This window comes from Diabrotica undecimpunctata, chromosome 8 (assembly GCF_040954645.1).
Source record: "Diabrotica undecimpunctata isolate CICGRU chromosome 8, icDiaUnde3, whole genome shotgun sequence".
In the NCBI taxonomy this organism is placed as follows: Eukaryota; Metazoa; Arthropoda; class Insecta; order Coleoptera; family Chrysomelidae; genus Diabrotica; species Diabrotica undecimpunctata.
Window position 1 is genome coordinate 5152607 of NC_092810.1, and position 22412 is coordinate 5175018.

Consider the following 22412-nt stretch of genomic DNA (forward strand, 5'->3'; position numbering starts at 1 on the left):
GTTTTGGCGAAATGGAAAATTTCATAATTTATTAAAAAGTTTCATTGAATACTTTTTTTTAATTGAAATTTTTTAAAAATGTTTCGTTAATTTCTGGGCAGAAAAACAGTATAATAAAAAGGTATGTGACTGTTTTTCGTTGTGTTGGAACAAACCAAGTTTTAATTCAAAGTTATACAATTAAAAAAATAAATACTTTGAATATTGTAAATATCATACATTTTTAAGTTTTAAAATTAAAAATTTAACAATTTAATATATTGAAAATAAAGATTTTATTGTGAAAAAATAAAAAAAAGACAGTTTGCAAATCAATTGCATCGAAATTTGTTTAGTCGTAGATGCAAAGTTACTCGTTCGTACTCCTTTCCCACTTCCCCCTAACTACATATTTCATTATGAAATTTTCATGATAGTTTTAAGCCGACGGCCACGGCACCACGCTGTGAGTTTATGCAGCCACCCTCTTAAACCGTAACCAAATCGCCCATTTGAATTGCTCTTCTATAAGCGTCTATATTCTTTGGTTATACAGCATTAACTTTAGCAAATAAAAATTACTTTATGGAAGAAAATTTCCATTCTATGGCGGCATTATATCGAAAATAAATTTACAACATGTAAAAATTGATTTTCGGCCACCTGAGTCACCTTCATTAAGAGTGGTTTAGGGTTAACCCGGGAGTGGACGGGTGGTCTGAAAAAGTCACCTGTGGAGTCCATCAGGACCAAAATTTAAATGACTTACAAATTTCAGATAACATTCACATAATGTTTTTAAGTATTTTGTCGGTTTACGTGTCTATTACTTAAGGACCTTATGTTATTCTATTTTTGTTGTTTTATTTTTCAAAAAATATAGGAATTAATCTAAAACCTTTAATTTTCTGCTTTGTTTAACTTTTATTAGCACTTGGTAAACAAATGTTTTCCAAAATTCCTACAGATGTTTTATTAAAATACAAATATTAACCTACACAAATTTGGTTATAACAATAAACAGAAAAATTCTCTGCTCAAAATACAACTTTGAATTTTACTCCAAATTGTTCTCTGTGCATTCAGAGCAACATGCTACAATGTTCTCCATACACAACCAGGACAGACAAAATGTGCAAAAATATCGCGTTTTCTATCTTTTTTAGTATTTGCAATTTCTTTTTTTTATTGGTGGTCATTTCTAATGGGCCTGGTATAGGGGTATTTGATAAGTGTAATGCTGGTTGTTGTACAACTCAAGCTAAATGAGGGTTCAAAGCTTTCCTCATATTTTATTTTGTCATATTCCTAAATCTTTCAAATATTTTTCAGCAATGTTTAAATTCTTCTGAATTGTTTTTTTTATAATTCGAACGAATTGACAGCAGCAACATTCATGAGGCCATAGAATAATACCATAGGTTAACATCTAGAAGTGTATCTAACAAAATTATAGGAATCTCTATTCCTTACTTTGTCAGATCATAAAATGTAATAATTTCTATATATGTAATAATTTGTAAGAAACCGAAAAAAACTGCATAACAAGTATATGAATCTCAATTTCCCATAGTAACAGGAGTAGGCGGGTGAGGTCTGCCAAGACATATTAAATATCTCAAAACCAAAAAATAAATTTGTTTTAAAAATTTCACCATTATTTGGAGGGAGCAATTATTGAAAGGTACTGAAAAGGAAAAGGTCATTTGTATAATATAAATAACATTTACATTAAAATCATTTTTCATTCTTTGTAGTAAGAATCTAACTATAAAGTGCCCTGTTATTCCCCAAGCAAATATTTCTCACCAGAAAAATCCCCCTATCTGACAATACCCAATCAATACACATTGAAGGAAAGGTTTCACATATATTTGAGTAGGTAGGTACTTCACATTTGTATTTACAGGGATTTCACATTAAATTACATATATAAATATAAGGCACAAATTGAAAAAAAAAATTAATTATTCAAGTGTACTTCTTCAACTGTTACTTTGTGTGTTGTGTTTGTGCAAAGAAACTAAAAAATATATAGAAAATGGATAAGTGGCTTTTCAGTTTTAAGGTAAATATAAAAAATAGTTAAAAGTTACAATCATTTATATATATATATATATATATATATATATATATATATATATATATATATATATATATATATATAATAGAGAAATCACATAAGCATTAACCATAACTAAATTTGTACCTTCTAGGATGCATGTTCAATAGTTTAAAATAATTATTTTTTGTTCACATCAAAAAATCATTTCCTATACAATAATTAATGGTACTTATTGGTTTTTTTAAGTACCATATAGTTTACAATATCTTTATGCTTCTTCAAAAATCAAAATTACCAACATATACCTGCTGTGAATGAGAGGTAAAAGTTCAGTAGATTTTGTATAGATCTTTTAAGCTTCTTAAAATTAAATTTTGTGTTTTAATAAAGCAAATTGTTTTTTAGAGTAAACATCAGGAAACAGAGACAAATAAGCAGAAAGATTCCCCAGTACCACTTGATGTAGAAAAGCCAGGTTGCAGTCATCAAGTTGAAGGCTCCCCTATTTATCCTGCTCCCACACATTCTCATATTATGAGTGACAATGGCGATACTATGGTAATGTATTGAAGCAATTGATAATTTTATAAAAATTACATAAAAACACAGACTTCATATCGTATTTATTTATTAAAATTATATAGATAATATAATTAAATTAAACTATAAACTACAAATATCAGATATAATTACAGAAATTAGGTATAATATGAGAAAGATTTAAAACTACTACAGTAGTGAAATACATTTGTATTTGACTTTGACTAATATTTTATTGATTTACACCATCTAAATTATGATTATATTTTTAGAATGATCCTACACCAGCAAAAAAGAAAATAAAAATAGAGAAAGCATCAAAGAGTGAAAAAAAGAAGACTTTTAACAGCTCTTGGAAAAGTGTACCACAGTTTAAGAATTGGTTAGAAAAATCAATAAAACAACCATCATCTGAGGGTAATGAGTACGCCTATTGCAAGGTATGTGATTGTGATATTGTAGCTCATAAAAGTGTATTACTAAAACATTCAATAAGTGAAAGGCATAAATTAAATTGGACAAAAGTGGCGAGCAATACTAAACTCACTGAATTGTATAAACCAAATGCTGATGATGTAGCTGTAAAAACGGCAGAGTTAAAGTTATGTGCCTTGTTGGCAAGCAATAACCTGCCATTTTTATTAGTAGACACCCTAACTCCTTTAATTCAAAATATATGTTATGACTCGAAAATTGCTAAACAATTACACTTAAAACGAACCAAAGCTAAGTCAATTATTTGCAATAACTTGGGGTATAATTTTCTTGAAGAACTATATATTAAATTAAGGGAGCCAGGATGTTTTTTTTCTTTGGTTATGGATGAAACTACTGATATTTCAGTAAAAAAGCAATGTGCATTCACTACTATAATTTATGAAAATAATTCAACCAAAACACAATTTTTTGATCTTGTCGAGGCTCATGGATCAACAGCTAGTGATTTATATGGTATTCTAAAGAACTGTTTAACTTCAAAGAATATTCCACTGACTAATTTTGTAGGGTTTTCATCAGATACCACCAATGTTATGGTTGGAGAGTTTAACTCTGTATTTTCCAAGTTAAAAGAAGAATTTCCACACATAGTATGCATTAGATGCTCATGTCATATGGCACATTTAGCTACATCAAAAGCCTGTTTAAAATTACCTAGGCATGTGGAAGATCTGCTACGGAACATAGGCAGTCATTTTAATAGGAGTGCTTTGAGGAGACACAAATTTATAGAGTTCCAAAATTTTTTTCAAGTGAAAATTCACAAGATACTCTCTCCAGCCATAACAAGATGGTTATCTATTAAAGAATGTGTCGATAGAGTACTTGAGCAATATGAGCCACTTAGAGCATATTTGACAGAGTATGTATTTGAAGACCCGTCAATTACAACAGAAACAATGTTGGAAACCATGTCAAATTTGTTCACACCGGTGTATCTAGAGTTTTTGTCATATTCTTTAGGACTAATGACAGATTTCAATTTACTCTTTCAGTCAGAAAAACCACTTCTTTGTAAGGTTCAGCCACAAACTGAAACTCTGTTGAGAACGCTGTGTTCTAATTTTATAAAGATGTCTGTAATAAAAAGAACCAACGACATATTTAGACTTAACCATGAAAACCCTACAAATTTTGTTAGTTTACATGATATTTATATAGGAGTTGCTGCAACAGAAAGCTTGAAAGAATTAAAAAAAAAGCCAAATTTGAACCAAAAAGAATTTGATAGTTTTTTTAAATGTATTTTAGAATTCTATATAGAGTTAGTTAGTAATATTAAAAATCGATTCACCTTTAACGACCCTATCTATAAAATAATTTCAATATTGGATCCCAAAATTGCACAAAGCTTTGAAATAAAATCATTACAATGTGTAACTAATCAATTCCCTATTTTAAAAGAATATGTTAATATTCAGGAGTTAGATAATGAATGGAGAAGACACGCTTTATTAGACTTTGAAAAATTAAATTTAAATTCAGATGACTGTGAGCAATATTGGTCTCAAATATTTAATTTAAAAAATGATGCTAATGCTTTTTTATTTCCGAATTTAAAAAAAACGCTACAGCTACTTTTTGTTTTGCCATTCTCTAATGCTAGTGTAGAACGTATATTTAGTGATTTGTTTAACATAAAAAGTGACAAACGGAATTTATTAAACTCTTCAACAGCAAAGGCTATTTTGGCAACCAAAGCAGGAGTTGAAAAGAATGGCGGTTGCTTAAAATTCATACCATCCAAAAAAATGCTAGGCCATAATACATGGAAAGACAATCAGTAGCTTGTATTTTAATATAGTATGTTTCTACTTTAAGTATACCTATGTTTTTGTTTTAATAGAATAATTTACATTAGTTTAAGATATTTAATCTGTTGTTTACTTGTAAGTACCATTCATAACTGATTATTAAAGCTAAAATATTACAAATGATGTATATTTTTCAAAATATCCTATTTTCCTGATAATATTTTAAGTAAAGAAAATAACTTGGCAAATAATTTGCAAACTTTTATGTCTTCAGTTTCTGAGGAAGACAAATTAGTTGAACATGTTCTTTTTGTATTCACATTTTACCGATCTGAGGTATATGCAACAGTTTTCAATTGCAAAGGTACATTTTCTTTGCTGATATGAATAACAGGAGTATCATTGTTATCCTCAAAAGCACATAAGTAAACTCCTTCCACAATAAGTTGTCTCTAGGAAACATAGAAAAATACCATGGAGGAACTAGACAGGTTCATCAATTGCTCATGACACAGGACACAGTACATAAGGTATTCTGAAATAAAATAAAAAAAAGTTAAACTACATAATTATAAAAAAAGTATTACAAATATGTAGGAAAGAGTCATAATTATAATTTTTATTGTATTCAGTTTCCATAGATATTTTACTAGAACCTTGCAGTTCCCAGTTGCCACTTTAAGAGCATATTTTCATATGCCTATGATGATGGAATAGTTCTTATTCTTAGTACCATATAAGCATTAAAAAGTGAACAGGTTCCACAATCAAATGAATTGTAGTTAAATAGGATAAAAATATATATAATTATGTACTCACCTATTAAAATTAATCCAGTCTAGATGCGCCATATTCTTGTTTTTAAGTTATAACATAACCATCAAGGGCAAGGGTGTACCAGTATCACACACTTTTTTTGGGCATTTCGCATTTTAAGGCACTCTAACCTAGCCAAGCTTTTATATGACAGTTAACATACTCTTAAATCAACAAATAAAAATTAAACCTCAATCCTACTTATTTTCTTTTCAGTTTCTTGTTTATTTTGTTTACCATCATTTACCATTTTGTTTATTTGTTTTGTGACTGTGACACGCTTTCAATCCATTTTCAATCATGATTTTCAATCACTATTACAATGACAACTGACAGGACGTGACAGATGACAGTAAGGACATAAAAATAAGGTTTGTTTGATGTTTGTTGATTGCTTCACACGTTTTACAACACAGCGCATAATTTTGGACAAAATCGCATAATTTTTGACAGGGAGGTGCATCTTTCCATGCCCAGCCATTGGTAACACTGATGGGACCAAATGTGAAAATCCTCCGGTTTCTCATTATTTTCGCTTAATTAACTGAATATCTTATCTATCAATAATTTAATTTCAATATGCTAACCAAAAGAAGAGAAGAAATCAAAACATAAACGTAACCTAAAACAATATTGTTTAAGTTTAAGTTAAGTTTAAATATGTATCTGATTTAGTTTTGCTACTTCAGCTGTTCTTTATTTTAAAATAGCGATTATGGGTAATTATATTTCATCTTTATTTTTCAATAATGCAGAAGATGATTTATCTTTGGAAGATGCCTATAACATATTACAAAAGAATGAAGAAGGGAAGCAAAAAGTTGTTGAAAACAAACCCAGTTGTAGTACCATCCAAAACAGAGTTTCTGCGGAGACTGGTGTAGTTACTGAGATAAGAAAAGACAGTTTTGTTATTGATGATATATATGTATGTTCCAACATGATTTCAAATATTGAGGTAGGCACAAAAGTAAAGTTTAACTGTTTTACTAGTGATAATATTACGAAAGCAACAAATGTAGAAATTTTTAACGAATGGGCAGCAGAAGATTTAGATTCATTATGGTATAATCGGATATTAACATGCCAAATTGAACGAAGAGTTGGTCGTCAACTTTATCTAACTGATTCTGAGATTATTCTTGATTTAGACAAAATTCAGTTGGAATTCCTACCAGTTGTAGGTGATTGGCTAGAACTAGACGTAAAATGTAAGGTTAATGAAAAATTATTGGATTTAGCTGGTGATGTGTTAGAAATCAATAAGATATCACCTGTCAGACTACACCTTCTCTCAGGAAAAGTATCTATGTGGAACAAGTCTAAAGAGATGGGTACGATAGATAGTAAAATATTTTTTAATCAGTTATCATTGTCCTTAGGTTACTTACCAGCAGTAGGGGATAAAGTTGTGGCTCAGGTTATCGAAAGTACTCAAATGGGGCATTCTTGGAGAGCCATAAAAGTTCTTCCTGAAAATCTTACACTGAAAAAAGAAAACGTATCCAGTATATTACCTGATATTTCACATTATACAGAAAATTATCCAGGGTTAGCAGTACAAGATGTGAATGTGTATTTTGAAAAGTTGGGAGAGACTCAGACGTTTAAGATAAGTATCACTAATAATGGTGAGAATAATTTAACATTATTAAGTGCTAAGTTTTTGGGAAAACATTTACAGTGCGATATAACAGGCAATGTAGAAAACATTGTCTTAAGTCCTGGTGATAAACATGAAATTGTATGTGAATGTAGTTCAAAAAGTATTGGAGAAGCCAAAGAATCTTATATTTTAAATTTTGGTGATTTTGTTCTGTGCAAATGTATAAATGTTTTAGTTTCAATACAAGATAACAATCAAAGAACAACATATTTTAAGAATAGTAATAGGAATGTCACACCATATGTAAACTCTCACAGTCAAGTTATTAGGGGACCAAGCAGTACGAATGTACGTTTTGCAGTTTCAAATTTACCCAATTATACTGTTCCCAAGAAATTAATTGATGTTGTAGCATTAAATTCTACTGGTAGTATTGATAAACAGATTCAAGCGATACAGTCTATTAAACCATCCCTTACAGCTAATTTAACACCTATAAATTATGAAGATAGGTTTCACACTCTTCTGTATTTAGATGAAATTTCCATGTTAGTTTCTATCAAAAAATATGATCAAGAAAAAGCGTGTTTTATAAAGAATGGAGAGTACCTTATGCTTGAAATTGATAATCTGTCAGAACAAAGACCTTCACTTGCAATAGGAGATAAAATTAGAGCTACAGATCCCAGTAATAGTAAAGGTGTTGTTTTCGAGGGACACATACACAAAATTAGTGCTACTCATGTATTCCTCAAATTTAGCCCATTGTTCCATGATAAGTATGATGGAGAAGACTATTCAATAACTGCAGAAGCTAGTAGATCTGTATATAAGAAATTACATCATGCTGCTTGCTTAGCCATAAGAAATCTTGGACCAGAGCTCCTATTCCCTAACAGAATTATAGAAAAAGATCGCCAAGTAGATTTTATAGAAAAAGAGCAGTTATCATCACCCAATGGTAAAAAACCAAACAGAATGACTTTTATCTTATCCAAAATGAAAGAATACAAAGAGAATGATAGTTTGAACAGTTCTGACAATAAAAACACAAGAGAAAGAGTTACTTTGGAATGGTTTAACAGAAATTTAAATGAAACCCAGAAAAATGCTGTAAAGCATGTTCTTTGGGGTACAACTAGACCATTTCCATATATCATTTTTGGACCTCCAGGTACCGGAAAAACAATAACTCTTGTTGAAACAATTTTGCAGTTAACACGATTAATTCCTTCCTCTAGATTATTAGTAACAGCACCATCCAACAGTGCGGCAAATTTGTTGGCTCTGAGGCTTATTGATTCAGGAGTTCTTTTACCAGGAGATCTTGTTAGATTAATTTCATATAATTATGCTTTGAAAGAAACTATTCCTAATAGTTTATTACCCTATTGTGCTACTGTAAGCTTTGCTAGAGAAGATACTGTACTTTCAGAAGTGAATAATCCAAATGGAATACAATTTAGTAAGTTATTATTTGTTTATATATTCCTTTAATTATTATATTCACTATGGTTAATAAGAAAGTATTTTTGCAATAAGCCAGTTGCCTAACAGTGTATAAGAGATAGTAGTTTGGTTCTTTTTGTAGCTTTGCTTGTTGTTAAAATATTTTGATCACTGCATCTTTGGTTTATGCTATTTGTGTGTCATTTGTAACTTTCATATACTTGTTTTTACTTATATTAACCTGTAGCTGCATTCTTTTTGTTGCTGCTGCTAACACCCAATCACTTATATGGAGTCACTATAATTTAGATATCATTAGGCTAGTATATGTATTCTTTTAATGATGATAGTTAAATGTATTTACAATTAATAGTTGTCTAAATTTTGATGAAATATATTTAAAGAACCTTCAGACTATTCTCTCTTTACATTTTATTAGAATTTGAAACATCCCTCTGTTTATGTGTGACATTCCAAATGATTTCCTTGGTATATATATACCCGGTATTTAGGCGGCACACGCCCTTCCGGTAGGGATCTATGGGGGAGTATCACCAAGCCGCAAGCCCTTATCTCTTGCCGTACTGCTCCACCATAGGCCGATCAAATTATATTAAGACCTGTACTCTTGTGTATAAATAATAATAATTTCTGTGACTCACCACAAATAATTATTTTTTAGAGAGTAATATGTCTACTTTGGGCCGAAGTAGAATAACTGTTGCAACCTGTAATTGTGCCGGACAATTTTTCCAGTTGAACATCCCAAAAGGTCATTTTACTCATATAATTGTTGACGAAGCAGCTCAGGCTGGAGAACCTCATGTTATGATTCCTTTATCCTTTCTAAATAAAAATTCTGGCCAAATTATATTAGCAGGTATGTATTAAGTTATTAGTAGACTTCGGCAAATATGCATTTTGCATATTGTGCATATTTTATGCAAATATTTCATATTTTGGCATATTTGTATAAAAGTTTGCATAAAGTGCATAAAAGTACAGATTTTTATACTGTATTTGAAAATTTTTAAACATACCAATTTATTTCAATTCTTGTATAAAATTTTGTAGTCATTTTAATCAAGAAATGATCTAAGTACGTAATCTCTACAGGTACAAAACATTTACAATTTCAAAGAAGATCAATTTAAGTAGCCCTCAACATTCTTAGAAAGTCTCGGTCACTGAAGCATTCAGTTATTGGATAATCGCTAAGGGTTCGCTCATTTGCATTTTATGATCTAATCCCCAAATCTATCTACAATTTATTGTATCTTAACAGCAGGTAAACGGCTAATAGTTTGGTTCCTAATTTAGGGATTTTCCAAAATCTCCCAGTTTATTGAATTAGGTACCTAAACATTTCTAATTTGATGCTCAGATTTGTAAATCATTTTTGTTTTGATATTCAAAGCGTAAACACTCGTTGTGCGTAACAAAAAGGAAGATTGTGATTTTATAATGCCTAAAACAACCAGTGCTTCAACTTGGATTAAACCTTATAAAGAGCTGTCTATGGATATGGGAAAAATCTACTGTTCAGTCTGTGGCAAAATTGTAAGTATCTAATATTTTCTATTAAATATCTAATATTTCATACATACAGGGTGTTTCCAAATGACACTTACAACGTTTGACTGTAGATACTTCTCGAAAAATTGTACAAAACGATATAGTTAATGAGGGGTCAAACTTATTTACTTTTCGAGATACAGGGTGTTAAAATTAAAAAAAATTAAATTGTTTTAGTTAATAACAACAATAACTTTAAAACCAATAAACGTATTTACTTGAAATTTAGTACTCGTAGGTTGTTTTTAAATGAAAAATAGCTTCCTTTAGTGAGAAAAAATTGTCCATGGTACAATACAATGGTGTGTATTTAGAAAAATTTTTCACCTTTACTTTTTTTTATGAAGTCAGCTATTCTAAAACACAATTATTTTTATTGTAATTGAATTAACAAAAAAAAAAAACTTTTGTTGAATTTTAAAATAAGTTATATGATGTACTAATGGTTAGTAACAAAAACTAATTTGTGGATTAATACTGCATTTAAAACACTTAGCGAGTGTTTTTTTTTCCAAACCAGTTATTTGATTAACCAAAAACACCTTGTATATTTTTATATTTTAAAGGTTGGGTTAAAATAAAGGTTTTTATTTTTATTTATAGATAGCATGTGAGAAGAAATTTCAGATAGACCAACATGTGAGAACTGCTTCACACATTGCAAAAAAAGGAAAAATAGGAGGAAAACATCAAACTTCAATGGCTAAATGTTTCCAATCTACTTCAAAAAAATTAGATGAGCAAGAAACTTTTAATGAAGACTTGTGTCGCGCATTAGTGTCTGCAAACATACCGGTTTCAAAATTAGCAAATGTAAATTTTAGTTCGTTTCTAAAAAAATATTGCAAACTTAATGTTCCAAGTGATCGGTCTCTAAGAAGAAATAATGTGAACGGGCTATACTCGTCGGTGTTAATTAATATTAAGGAAAAAATTGCAGATAATTATTTTTACATATCTGTAGACGAAACCACTGATTCCTCAGGAAAGTATATTGCTCATTTATTGATTGGTGTTCTTAAAGAAGATACCTTACCAAAATCTCATCTTATTTCATGCCAGCAACTTGAGAAAACAAATGCTTTAACAATTTCGCGTTTTATACAAGAAACATTAGTAACTTTTTTTCTTCCAACAACTATTCCTTCTAATAAATTACTGCTTATTTTATCGGATGCTGCTCCTTATATGGTGAAAGCAGGACAAAATTTAAAAATATTTTTCCCAGATTTAATACATGTTACTTGTGTAGCGCATGGATTAAACAGAGTTGCAGAGGAAATACGAAAAAAGTTTCCTCTTGTAAATACCATGATATCCAGTGTCAAAAAAGTATTTCTTAAATCTCCTATAAGAATTCAACTTTATAAAGAAATGCTACCTAACATTCCTCTTCCACCACAACCTATTTTAACGCGATGGGGAACATGGTTAGAAGCAGCTAATTTTTATGCAGATCATTTTGTTAAAATAAAGAACATAATTGATACGTTAACAGATGAAAGTTCCCAATCTCTTTTGGATTCTAAACAAACTTTTCAGAGTAACTTGCTTCAACAAGAACTTTCATTTATAAAATCAAATTTTAGTTTTGTTCAAAAAACAATTACTCAGTTAGAATCACCAAAACTGTCATTGTTCGAAAGTACAGCATTAATAAAAGAATTTGCGTCATGTTGTCGGAACGTTAGAGATAATATTGGAAAAGATATTTTAAAAAAATTTGAAGCTACTATGAAAAAAAATAAAGGTTACCATATTCTTTCTGAAGTAGTCAGTGTTCTAGCTGGAAATATTTCGGAAACAATTAATTTAGAACCAAATGTTTTGGTTAGTTTGAAAAATGCTCCCGTTACATCAGTTGGTGTTGAACGAAGTTTTTCCATATATAAATATATGTACTCAGACAGAAGCCACAAGTTTTTGTTAGAAAATTTTGAACACCACTTGGTCATTTATTGTTACCATAATTCTAAATAAGTTTATTCATACTTAAAAATGATGTAGTTACTTAAAATAAATGTAAATCTTAATGAATAGTAGGAAATATTTAGTTATGTACACTTTTTTTTTAAATAAAATTGTTACTATTTTACGATTTTTTTATTTATTTGTATGCATATTTTGTAAAATATTTGCATATTTTCGGGTAAACACGTGCATATTTATGCGCATATTTTCTACATTTTTATTTGCATATTTGCCGAAGTCTAGTTATTAGTATTAAAAGTTTGTAAACCTGATAAAAGGGAACAGTTCATACGAAAGAGAAACATTAATAAATTTTATATAAATAGTGTTTTCTTTGATTTTATTTGCTTTAATTGCCCATAAAAACTTGTTACATTTAAAGTGTTGTACAATCTTTGATAATAAAGATATCGAGATGATTTTGTACAAGAATGTTGAGGAAGGATAAATCTATCTCACAGTATTAGTGGGATATGGCATTTGTTTGTAGTAAATTTCACAGGGTGTTGCCAAGCTAAATGAAATCATACTAGAGATATGGGAAATCCCACAGCAAGCATATTGAAAAAGTTAAGAAGAGTATTTCAGTCGAGAATTATTTCAAATTGTTTAAAATTGTAAAACAAGTTTATTTAATTACCTACTAATGTTATTATATTATACTTCAATTCAACCACATCGTATCTAATGTAGAATTCGAATGTAAAATTTTGCATTTCATGTGAGCTGTACTCGACAATATAGTCAAAATGGTTGTAGGATTTTTGGCGCATGTATAATTCCAAAATACATGAGGTTTTGCACCAACTTTCTTCCAAGCTTATCCACTACGAATTAACAGTTGGTGATAGAAAGGCTGGTGAGAAAATAAAGAAGTAAGGTTCGCATTTGAATCACTTATTTGAGATCAGTCAACAAAAAAGTGTTTTCCATCAGAACTTTTTATTAGAAAGGAACAAATTATATACTTACTTGCGATGTTTGGAAGATGGAAAAGGAACTGCAGGAACACTCTTCCTCTTTCAATTGATGTAATCGTTTCCTTTAACTCCAGCTCATTTTAATATTTTATTTCTATATTCGGGAGGGGTTTTTTTTATTCTTTTCTTTTTCTGATTAGATAAATTAATATCGTTATTATCAGTGTCGCTTTCGCTCATTTTAAAATATGTTTGTCAAGATATAATACAAATAAGTAATCCACAATATTATTACTTCTGTATTCGTATTCACTACACATTTATTGATCTACATGCATTCACAACACAAGATTGAAATTATTGGCATTATTGCGCCAAATTATAACGACATGCGCGCTGCATAGGACAAACGCGTTTAGTCATGAACTTAAAGTGTTTCTCTAATACATCTCCAAATCATACCATACATATGGTAATTTATATGGGGTTTTTGAAATGAGAAACAAAAGAAAGAAATAAATGAAAGCAAAACAAAATATATGGAGTGCACAAAATTGAATGAACATGAGAATCTGAAGGAAGACAACCATGTCTACAAATATGCCTCCACTTTTCCCTACCTAGGCTCAATAATAAATGACAACAACATCAGTCAAGAAATACAAGCACGGATTCTTAGCGGTAATAAGTGCTTTTATGCATACAAAGACTTAATGAAAAGTAAGTTACTGAATCGTGAGTCTAAGCTGAGAACCTACAAAACAGTAATTAGACCAGTGGTCACATATAGATGTGAAACATGGACTCTCTCAACCACTGATGAAAATCAACTGAGAATATTTGAGCGCAAAATACTAAGGAAGATATTTGGACCAACCCAATGCAGCGATGGTTCGTGGAGAATTAAAATGAACCACGAGCTGGATAAACTAATTCAGAGCGCAGATATTGTAAGATTTGTAAAGTCACAAAGACTAAACTGGCTTGGTCACCTAGAAAGAATGCCAGACAATCGAGCTGTAAAAGTAGTCCAGAGATGGAAGCCCCAAGGAAACAGAACAAGAGGAAGGCCTCGTAAAAGATGGATAGACGACGTAGAGAGGGATCTTAAAACATCAGGCAGTGGCGAAGGAAAGTATCCGACAGGGCAGAATGGAAGAACATTGTTAAGCAGGCCAAGACTCACAAAGGGTTGTAGCGCCATTGGAAGAAGAAGAAGGGGTTTCTCAAATAAGTGATTTATTTAAATTTTGTATTTGTAGAAACGTAAAAATGAAATTGAGCTACGAATCATTATTTACTCTAATACACTAATATGTTTATTAATACTATTTTTTAGGTGATCCCATGCAGCTAGGGCCCGTTATGTTATCTAAAGTTGCGGCCGAATGTGGACTGGCAGAGTCTTATTTGGAACGAATTATGAACAGATTTCCGTATGTTCGTGATCCAGAAGGATTTCCAGAAACGTCTGGATTTGATCCAAGATTTGTAACGAAATTATTGTATAATTACAGAGCCCTTCCGGATATTCTTACTTTGTACAGCACACTCTTTTATTATAATGAGTTGATACCCACTGTAAGTATATTTTTTGTACTTTAGAGCTTATCTTCACTTTCCAAGCCCACTAAAAAATCCAATTTCTATGAATTTCATATTAGAACCAGATATGCAACATAACTTTTTATGTATGGAAGATTTACGTACTATTTCATCCAGAGGAAGTGGCTGTAAGGTTAAAAAGATTCAACCGTTCGAATCTACAGCAACATTCTACGAGTATAGCCTAGCGAGAGATCAAAATTAAGACAATTTTGAAGATGAATTGCTAAATGAAGACATTACTGAACTTTTTGGAATTGAAGATATTTGAGCTAGCCTTATATAATATTTTAGTGTTATGGAAAAACCTGAGAAGAATTATTAAAGATGATGATAAAGATTTGGTATAGTCAGTGTTTTGATAAAATTATATATTTGACTTATACGGGGTTAATTAAAAGGTGTTTTTATTATCCTAGGGCCTGCGTAGCGCAAGCGGTAGGATGCTTGCCTCGCACGCCGGTGGTCCGGAGTTCGAATCCTACCGCCGGCAAGAACAACTAGACATTTTTAAAAATGTCTATAGGCCCCAGGTCGACTCAGCCTGAATAAAATGAGTACATTGGGTAAAACCAGGGGTAATAATAGGCGGTTGAAGCGTAGCACTGGCCATGTTACCTTCCTTGTATACCGTAGGCCCTAGATATAGCAGACTACCCTGCTATACTCCCAAAGCCGCGAAGCGGTATAAAATGGGAGACTATTATTATATTTTATTATCCTAACTTTGAAACATCCTGTGGAATAATTCCGTTGGTGAATTTTCGTAAAACCTTATTTTTCGATTGCATCTCCTAAGTATTGTTTTTTGTTTCATGTCAAAATATGCCTTGGTTCATTTTTTAAAGCCAAATGAATTTGCCACCCACAATTTAGGACTTTTTTAATTATGATTATTTTGGAGTTATTTTGTAATACGGCGAGGTGGCTTTGGTTGAAGAAACATCTAACCTGTACTTTGACTATTTTAAATTAAATACTTCGTACGTTTTTGTTCTATCATGAAGTGTATTTTTACTCTATTTTCAAAGATATATAAGCAAAACGAGAATATCTACAATTACAATAAAAATAAAGGTTTCAACTAACACCTAGTTGGAAGTAAGAACTTACTAATCTACTCAGAATCATCATCAGTTGGCGCTACAGCCCTTCGTGAGCCTTGGCCTGCTTCAAAACATTCTCCCATCCTTCTCTATCGAGTGTCTGTCTTCTCCAGCCCCTCACTCCAATCTCCCTCAGATCTTCCTGTACATCGTCCAGATATCTGAGTTTAGGTCGCCCCCTTCTTCTTCTTCCGACCGGACTGTTTAGCATAGTTATTTTAGTGGGATCACTCTCATCCATCCGCATAACGTGGCCCACCCACCTTAGGCGGTTTATTTTGATGGTCTTCACAATATCTGCATCACCAAAAAGTCTATAGAGTTCAAAGTTATATCGCCTTCTTCACAGACCCTGTTCGTTTACTCCGCCATATATGGTCCTCAATACTTTTCTTTCAAAGACTCGCAGTAACTCTACATCTCTGGTCGTCATTGCCCATGTTTCCGATCCGTATATGAGCACTGGGCGTATTATTGTTTTATAAAGTTTGTACTTTGTTGCTATTGGCATACTTCTCGCTCTTAGTTGAGGGCCCAGGCCAAAATAACAGCGGTTAGCCACGCATATTCTTTTTTTTTTTTTGTAGTCTATCAGTGATCCTAAGTAGCAGAATTCTTCTACCATTTCTATCGTTTCGTGTTGCACCTCGTAAGTTATTTTGTTGAATTCTTGATATGGCCGGCATATATTTAGTTTTCTGGATGTTAATCAGAAGTCCGATGTTTTCTGCGGCACTCAGAATCACTGTTATCATTAGTATCACTCGTATCTTCTAAATTTATAGCTAATTTGGTTAATGCTGGTAAATATTTAACAGTCATTTTCCACTGCGATTACACGTTTGATTACATTTTTCCAGTTCGTTGCTGTGATCTTTGTGACGTCTCTTCTAATTAACTGGAGAGCAGTAGACGAAAATTTAGGAGCCACGTTTCTTCTTCTTCTATTTCCTTCGAGTTCACTATATTTGTGTATATTTGTTATGTGAATAATTAGATTTGTATAAATCTAAATATTCCGTGATTTTATGGCTACTCTTGAGAAAATATTTGTTTCCCTTTTTAGATTGACGATGAAACCAGTAAGGAAGCAGAACTACTAACTTCACTTCAAGAGTTTTTACCAAGCAAACGTGATAAGCCAACTCGAATCATATTTCATGGAGTAATCGGTGAAAACTATCGAACAGCAGATTCTCCATCTTGGTACAATCCCCATGAAGTAGCCCAAGTGTTTTATTACGTTAATCAATTTTACAGACTTGGAGTGAAATCTAGTGGTATAGGTATCGTCACTCCCTATATTAAACAGGTATGTAATACAATGTAAATACATTGCAATACATGTCTCTTATTAATACCAATTATTTATCGACGTCGTATTTCTTGAAGAGTGGAGTACCAACTCTCCCACCATCTCTTCGTCTGTATTTTATATATTTTATAATATTTTTTGAGTCTTTCTTACCGAAACTTAATAACAACTTAACATTAAAGCATTTTCCACTAAAAAAAAGTACAACAAACGGCTGAAAAAACACCCGTGCAATGGTTTAATAATGAATTAAGGTCTTACAGATCTAATATTTCTCTTTAAAAAAAAAAAAATTTGAATATAATCGGCAATTACAGTACATTCAACCAACTTTCACCTCTAAACGATTAATGGAATTCGCACAAAACTTTTCTTTGCATTCGAAGGCACGGTAAACTGCACTGGAGTTCTCCATAATCTTTTTAATTGCTTACTTTGTTTAGAATATTTTGCCTGTATTATTAGTTAGACTTAATTTGTATAAAATGAGGACCAAAAATTCAAATGGAATTTTAAATATTATTGTTTATTTGGCTTTTTTGATTTTGAAGAAAAAATCAAATCTGTGTTTTCTATAAAGCCTTCTTTCCCTCCTGCATGAAAAATTATGTGTCTTTTGCCTTCGCTATCTGTGTGTTTTATTGATTTGATGCTGTCGTCTTGCCAAATTCCTTTAATTCCACCCTTTGTAATATATCCATATCTCATCTAAGTATACGAATGTTGCATTTTCAGATTTAAGTCAAGTTTATTCTCTCAAAAATTTAATTCTTTTGTGAACCACACTACTCCTTTCGCATAAAAGTAACCTATTATTTTCTTTTTTGAATTTAAATCTTAAATCCCACAATACTTTCCAAAAGCTAGTTCTCTTAATTTCAGAAACTTGTCTTTCTCTTATTTTGGCCAGTAAAGTATCTAAACTGACATGTTGATTGTTTTCACTTGCATTCGATACAAAATATTGCAAATTTGTCAGAAGAACTTTCGATTTCCTTTTTTGCCGCCTCTCTGATTTGTTTTTAATCTTTTTCTTGGTCACCTCTCTTGTGGACTCAGCCGTAATGTGTCGTTTTACTCCTTTTACATTTAATTTCTTTTTGCTGTTTTGTTGGTCTAATTCCTCGTTGTAAGGTGAAGAAGTTATTACCGTTGATTTCGATGATTTTCTACCACGTTTTGTAAATTTTTTCCTGATCGACGACACTGGCGATATTTCAAATGGACTTACAAACTTCTCAAATCAGAAGGACCTGGTTCACTGATGTTGCTTGCTTCTGGTGTTTTTGGTAGGATAGCAGGTTCAATAGCTTGCGGACTTACAAACTTCTGCAAACCAAAAGGACCTGGTTCACTAATGTTGCTGGCTTCTGGTGTTTTTGGTAGGATATCAGGTTCAATAGCTTGCGGACTTACAAACTTCTGTAAACCAGAAAGACCTGGTTCACTGATGTTGCTGGCTTCTGGTGTTTTCGGTAGGAGAGCAGGTTCAATAGCTTGCGGTTCTACATGGCTGTGGTTGTTACTGTGAATTTCTGCTGCAATAAAATCTGCATCTGAGAATACAGTCTTATTCAAGGGATATTGAATATTTTGTCGCGATAGTATGCCTTGAGCGTTCCCATGAAAGTTTTGTCTAGCGGTTGCAGTTTGTTTGTTGAATGTAGAGGTAATGAAATTATAACTGTTATTCTCCCTTGCCAGATTGATCACATCTAAATTGCGAGACAAAGGGAATAAAAATAGATGGAGAATATCTAAACAACTTACGTTTCGCCGATGATATACTTATAATAGCTGAAGATCTAGGTATGGCAAGAGAGATGGTACAGGAACTCGTTGTGGCTACAGAAAGTGTAGGTTTAAATATAAATATCTCGAAAACAAAAATCATGACCAATTTGGTACCCAACCAGAACATCAGTATTGGTGGGAAAGAAATAGAACTTGTAGATAGATATAAATACCTGGGACGTGAAATTATGATTGGCAGGGATAACCAAACTCATGAACTGAAGAGAAGAATCGGCCTTGGGTGGGCAGCATTTGGAAAACTGAGAGGAACTTTTAAAAGTGAGCTGCCCACATGCCTAAAGAGAAAGGTATTTGATCAGTGCGTCCTCCCACTCTTGACGTACGGAGCAGAAACACTTACCTTAACAAAAGCAGCAGCTACCAAACTGAGAGTCACGCAGAGAAGAATGGAGCGGTCCGTGTTAGGAATAACTCTGCGAGACAGAATAACCAACGAAGACATCAGGAGAAGAACCGGAGTGACTGACATCATCGAGAAGATAGCCAGACTAAAATGGAGATGGGCAGGACACATAGCCAGAATGACAGATGGGCGATGGACAAAGAGGTTATTGGAATGGAGGCCAAGGGAAGACAAGAGAAGCGTCGGTCGACCACCTACAAGATGGACTGACGATTTAAGAAGACTAAATAAAAACTGGATGAGAGCGGCGCAAGATAGACGGGGTTGGAAACATGAGGAAGAGGCCTATGTTCATCAGTGGACTCTTGAGCCTGGATGATGGATGATGGAAATTGCGAGTATGGCTGTAGTGTCCATCCAATATAAGAAGTACAGAAAACTCTTTAGATGGTTTAACGGTATCTATGAAGTGTTTAAACCACTGTGTAAATAAATTAGACTGCACCCAACTACTAGGATTAACGGCTGATATCGATCCAGGAAGAGTACCTTTCATGAGTTGCACATTCATATTTTTGCTTGGGAAGATTCACATGGGTGGGATAAAATTCCCTCCAGCACTCATATATGAAATTAAAGTGATCAATGATCCTCTCTCAGCCGAAGTCAGCGATGCGATTTGTATCTTTCCTTTGCGCCCCACTATTGCTGCAATTTTATTTTGCACAATGGTTAGGCCTGTTTCATCTACGTTGTAAACGTATGCTTTTTCCAGATCATCAAAAAATATTTGAACATTCTCTCTTTGTTAAAGCCAGCTGCCCGTCCAAAAGACGTTCCAGTTGGTCTCCTTAAAGCCAATGTGTTTTTATGACGCGCCAAGAACAAATCTAGCCAACCTCTACCAGCTTTTTTTAACTGCATAAAGGGATGATTTAATCCATTTGATTCAGCCAGATTAAATGCCATTCGTTTAATATCAGTCCGCGTTAAACCATAGAATTTCGCTTCCAGTTGAAGGATATAGTCCACCAAACATTTTTCTAAATCTGGCCCAAGAATAGTTCCTCTTCCCAGTTTCTTAAGTACTGCTTCATCTGGACTTAGTTCAGTCATTTTTGCTAACCGTTGTACTGTCGATCTCGGGACATTATAAGTTTTAACTGCTTTTAATGTACCCATCGTTTTTTCTCTCACAGCTTGAATAGCAGATTTCATGCTATCTGGATCCCAGTACTTTCGTTGTTTTGGACTTACAATACTTTTTCTAGGCATTCTGAAAAGAAAAAACCCTGTAGACTAAACTGATACAAATATGGGCTAGATCATATCTAACCACCACTATTTAAATTGACAAAATGTTCTAGTTTACTCCGAAGTATTTTTTAACAAAAATTAAAAGTGATATTTTAGTACTTTGTATATCTACTTTGAATATAAATGATCCTCAGCTCGGTAGGATTTGTTTCAGAAAAAAATTATTAAAGTAGGTGAAAGAAATGTACGTTAAATAACATTATGCAAGAATACTATTTAGTAAAAAAAATGTAACAAAATATGCAAAACTATGAACAACGGGTTAATAATACATATATTTATTTTATACCTAAAATTCAGCAAAGTGTTAAACATTATGGAGAACACCAGTGCAGTTTACCATGCTCTTTACTACAACGGAAGGTTTTCTGCGAATTCCGTTAATCGTTTTGAGGTGTAAGTTGGTCGAATGTACTGTACAAAATACTAAAAAGTCAGCTTACTGTAATTTTATTACTAATTCCAATAATAAACCTAGAGACTACTAGAAAATTGTAAATTTCGTAAATTTTTTTTAGGCTAAGGAATTACGGACAGTTTTTACTGAAGCAGAATTTGAAGTACCGAAAATCGGAACTATAGAAGAATTTCAAGGTCAAGAATTCGACATCGTCATTATATCCACGGTACGTTCATCTAAAGATTTTATCACTTCGGATCTTATTCACAACTTAGGCTTCGTTGCACACCCCAAAAGATTGAACGTCGCGATTTCGCGAGCCAAATCACTTCTGCTCATCGTAGGAAATCCCAAGTTGTTATGCAGCGATCCTTGTTGGCGAGCTGTTGTTAAATATTGTCTCGAAAATGGTGTTTATAAAGGATGTGAGTTTGAATAATTATTGTTTTTTATTGGTTGTTATAAGAAATAAAATTTATAATTTTATATTAAAATGTGTATTACTTACCTAAATCTCGTCAAAAAATAACCGGAAAAGCGCTGGGAAAACTGCGAAACCGAAAATCATCAGGTGAAGATCAAATAGTTCTTATAAAACTATTTGATATTATATAAACCAACGACTAGTTCGGTAAATCATAAAAACTAGACCAGACGAATGGAGAATAACAATAATGTTAATAAAATGCGTTAGGCTTTCACGGCCATCATCTAAGGAAAGAGAAATGCATAAAGCGATGAACAACGTCTCTAGAAGAAAGAACGAAGAAACAGAATGTATACGTAAAGCATTCTTGCCCTATATATCAGGGGTAACGGACAGAATTGGGCAAATACTTAAAAAAGCCAATGTAAAGACCATTTTCAAGCCTACAAAGAAAATCAAGGACTGTTTAAGATCGGTGAAGGACAAACGCGACCCATTAGCAACGGCCGGATTATACCGAATACCATGCACATGTGGAATGGTATATGTGGGAACCACGAAAAGGCACACAAACACAACGATAAACGAACATAAAAGCCATTGTCGTTTAGGACATATCGACAAATCTGCCGTTGCCGAACACGCTTTGGGAAGCGGAGAACATCGGATGCTGTTTGAAGAAACGCAGATGCTGGATAAAACATCACAGTACTACCCACGGTTGTATCGGGAAGCGGTGGAAATATATAAGCACCCAAATAATTTTTATCGGATAGAAGAACTAAAAATCAACAAAACATGGATACCAATATTAAAATCCACAAAAACCCTTCCCGCAAAACACGAAGAAAGAAAAGCTACTACAAACGACGTAAGCTACAGCTTATAAGCGAAGCAGTAACATCTCCAAA

The 22412-nt window shown here is 32.5% G+C and overlaps 2 protein-coding genes across 3 annotated transcripts; both read left to right on the top strand.

The window, feature by feature from the left end:
* Nucleotides 1-549: 549 nt before the first annotated feature.
* Nucleotides 550-4869, top strand: LOC140449196 (uncharacterized). Its single transcript, XM_072542358.1, has 3 exons — nt 550-2047; nt 2450-2602; nt 2857-4869. Exons 1-3 carry the CDS (start codon nt 2021-2023, stop codon nt 4867-4869), a joined length of 2193 nt encoding a protein of 730 aa, XP_072398459.1. The 5' UTR covers nt 550-2020.
* Nucleotides 4870-6237: 1368 nt separating this feature from the next.
* On the top strand, nt 6238-21560 carry armi (probable RNA helicase armitage). 2 transcript variants are annotated; one of them, XM_072542357.1, is made up of 6 exons: nt 6267-6371; nt 7035-8723; nt 9390-9587; nt 14513-14754; nt 16951-17196; nt 21193-21560. In XM_072542357.1, the coding sequence occupies exons 1-6, from the start codon at nt 6368-6370 to the stop codon at nt 21511-21513; spliced, it is 2700 nt and encodes an 899-aa protein (XP_072398458.1). In that variant the 5' UTR covers nt 6267-6367; the 3' UTR covers nt 21514-21560. The 2 variants fall into 2 exon arrangements, with proteins under 2 accessions (XP_072398457.1, XP_072398458.1); XM_072542356.1 differs by having other exon boundaries at nt 6238-8723.
* The last annotated feature ends 852 nt before the right edge of the window (nt 21561-22412 follow it).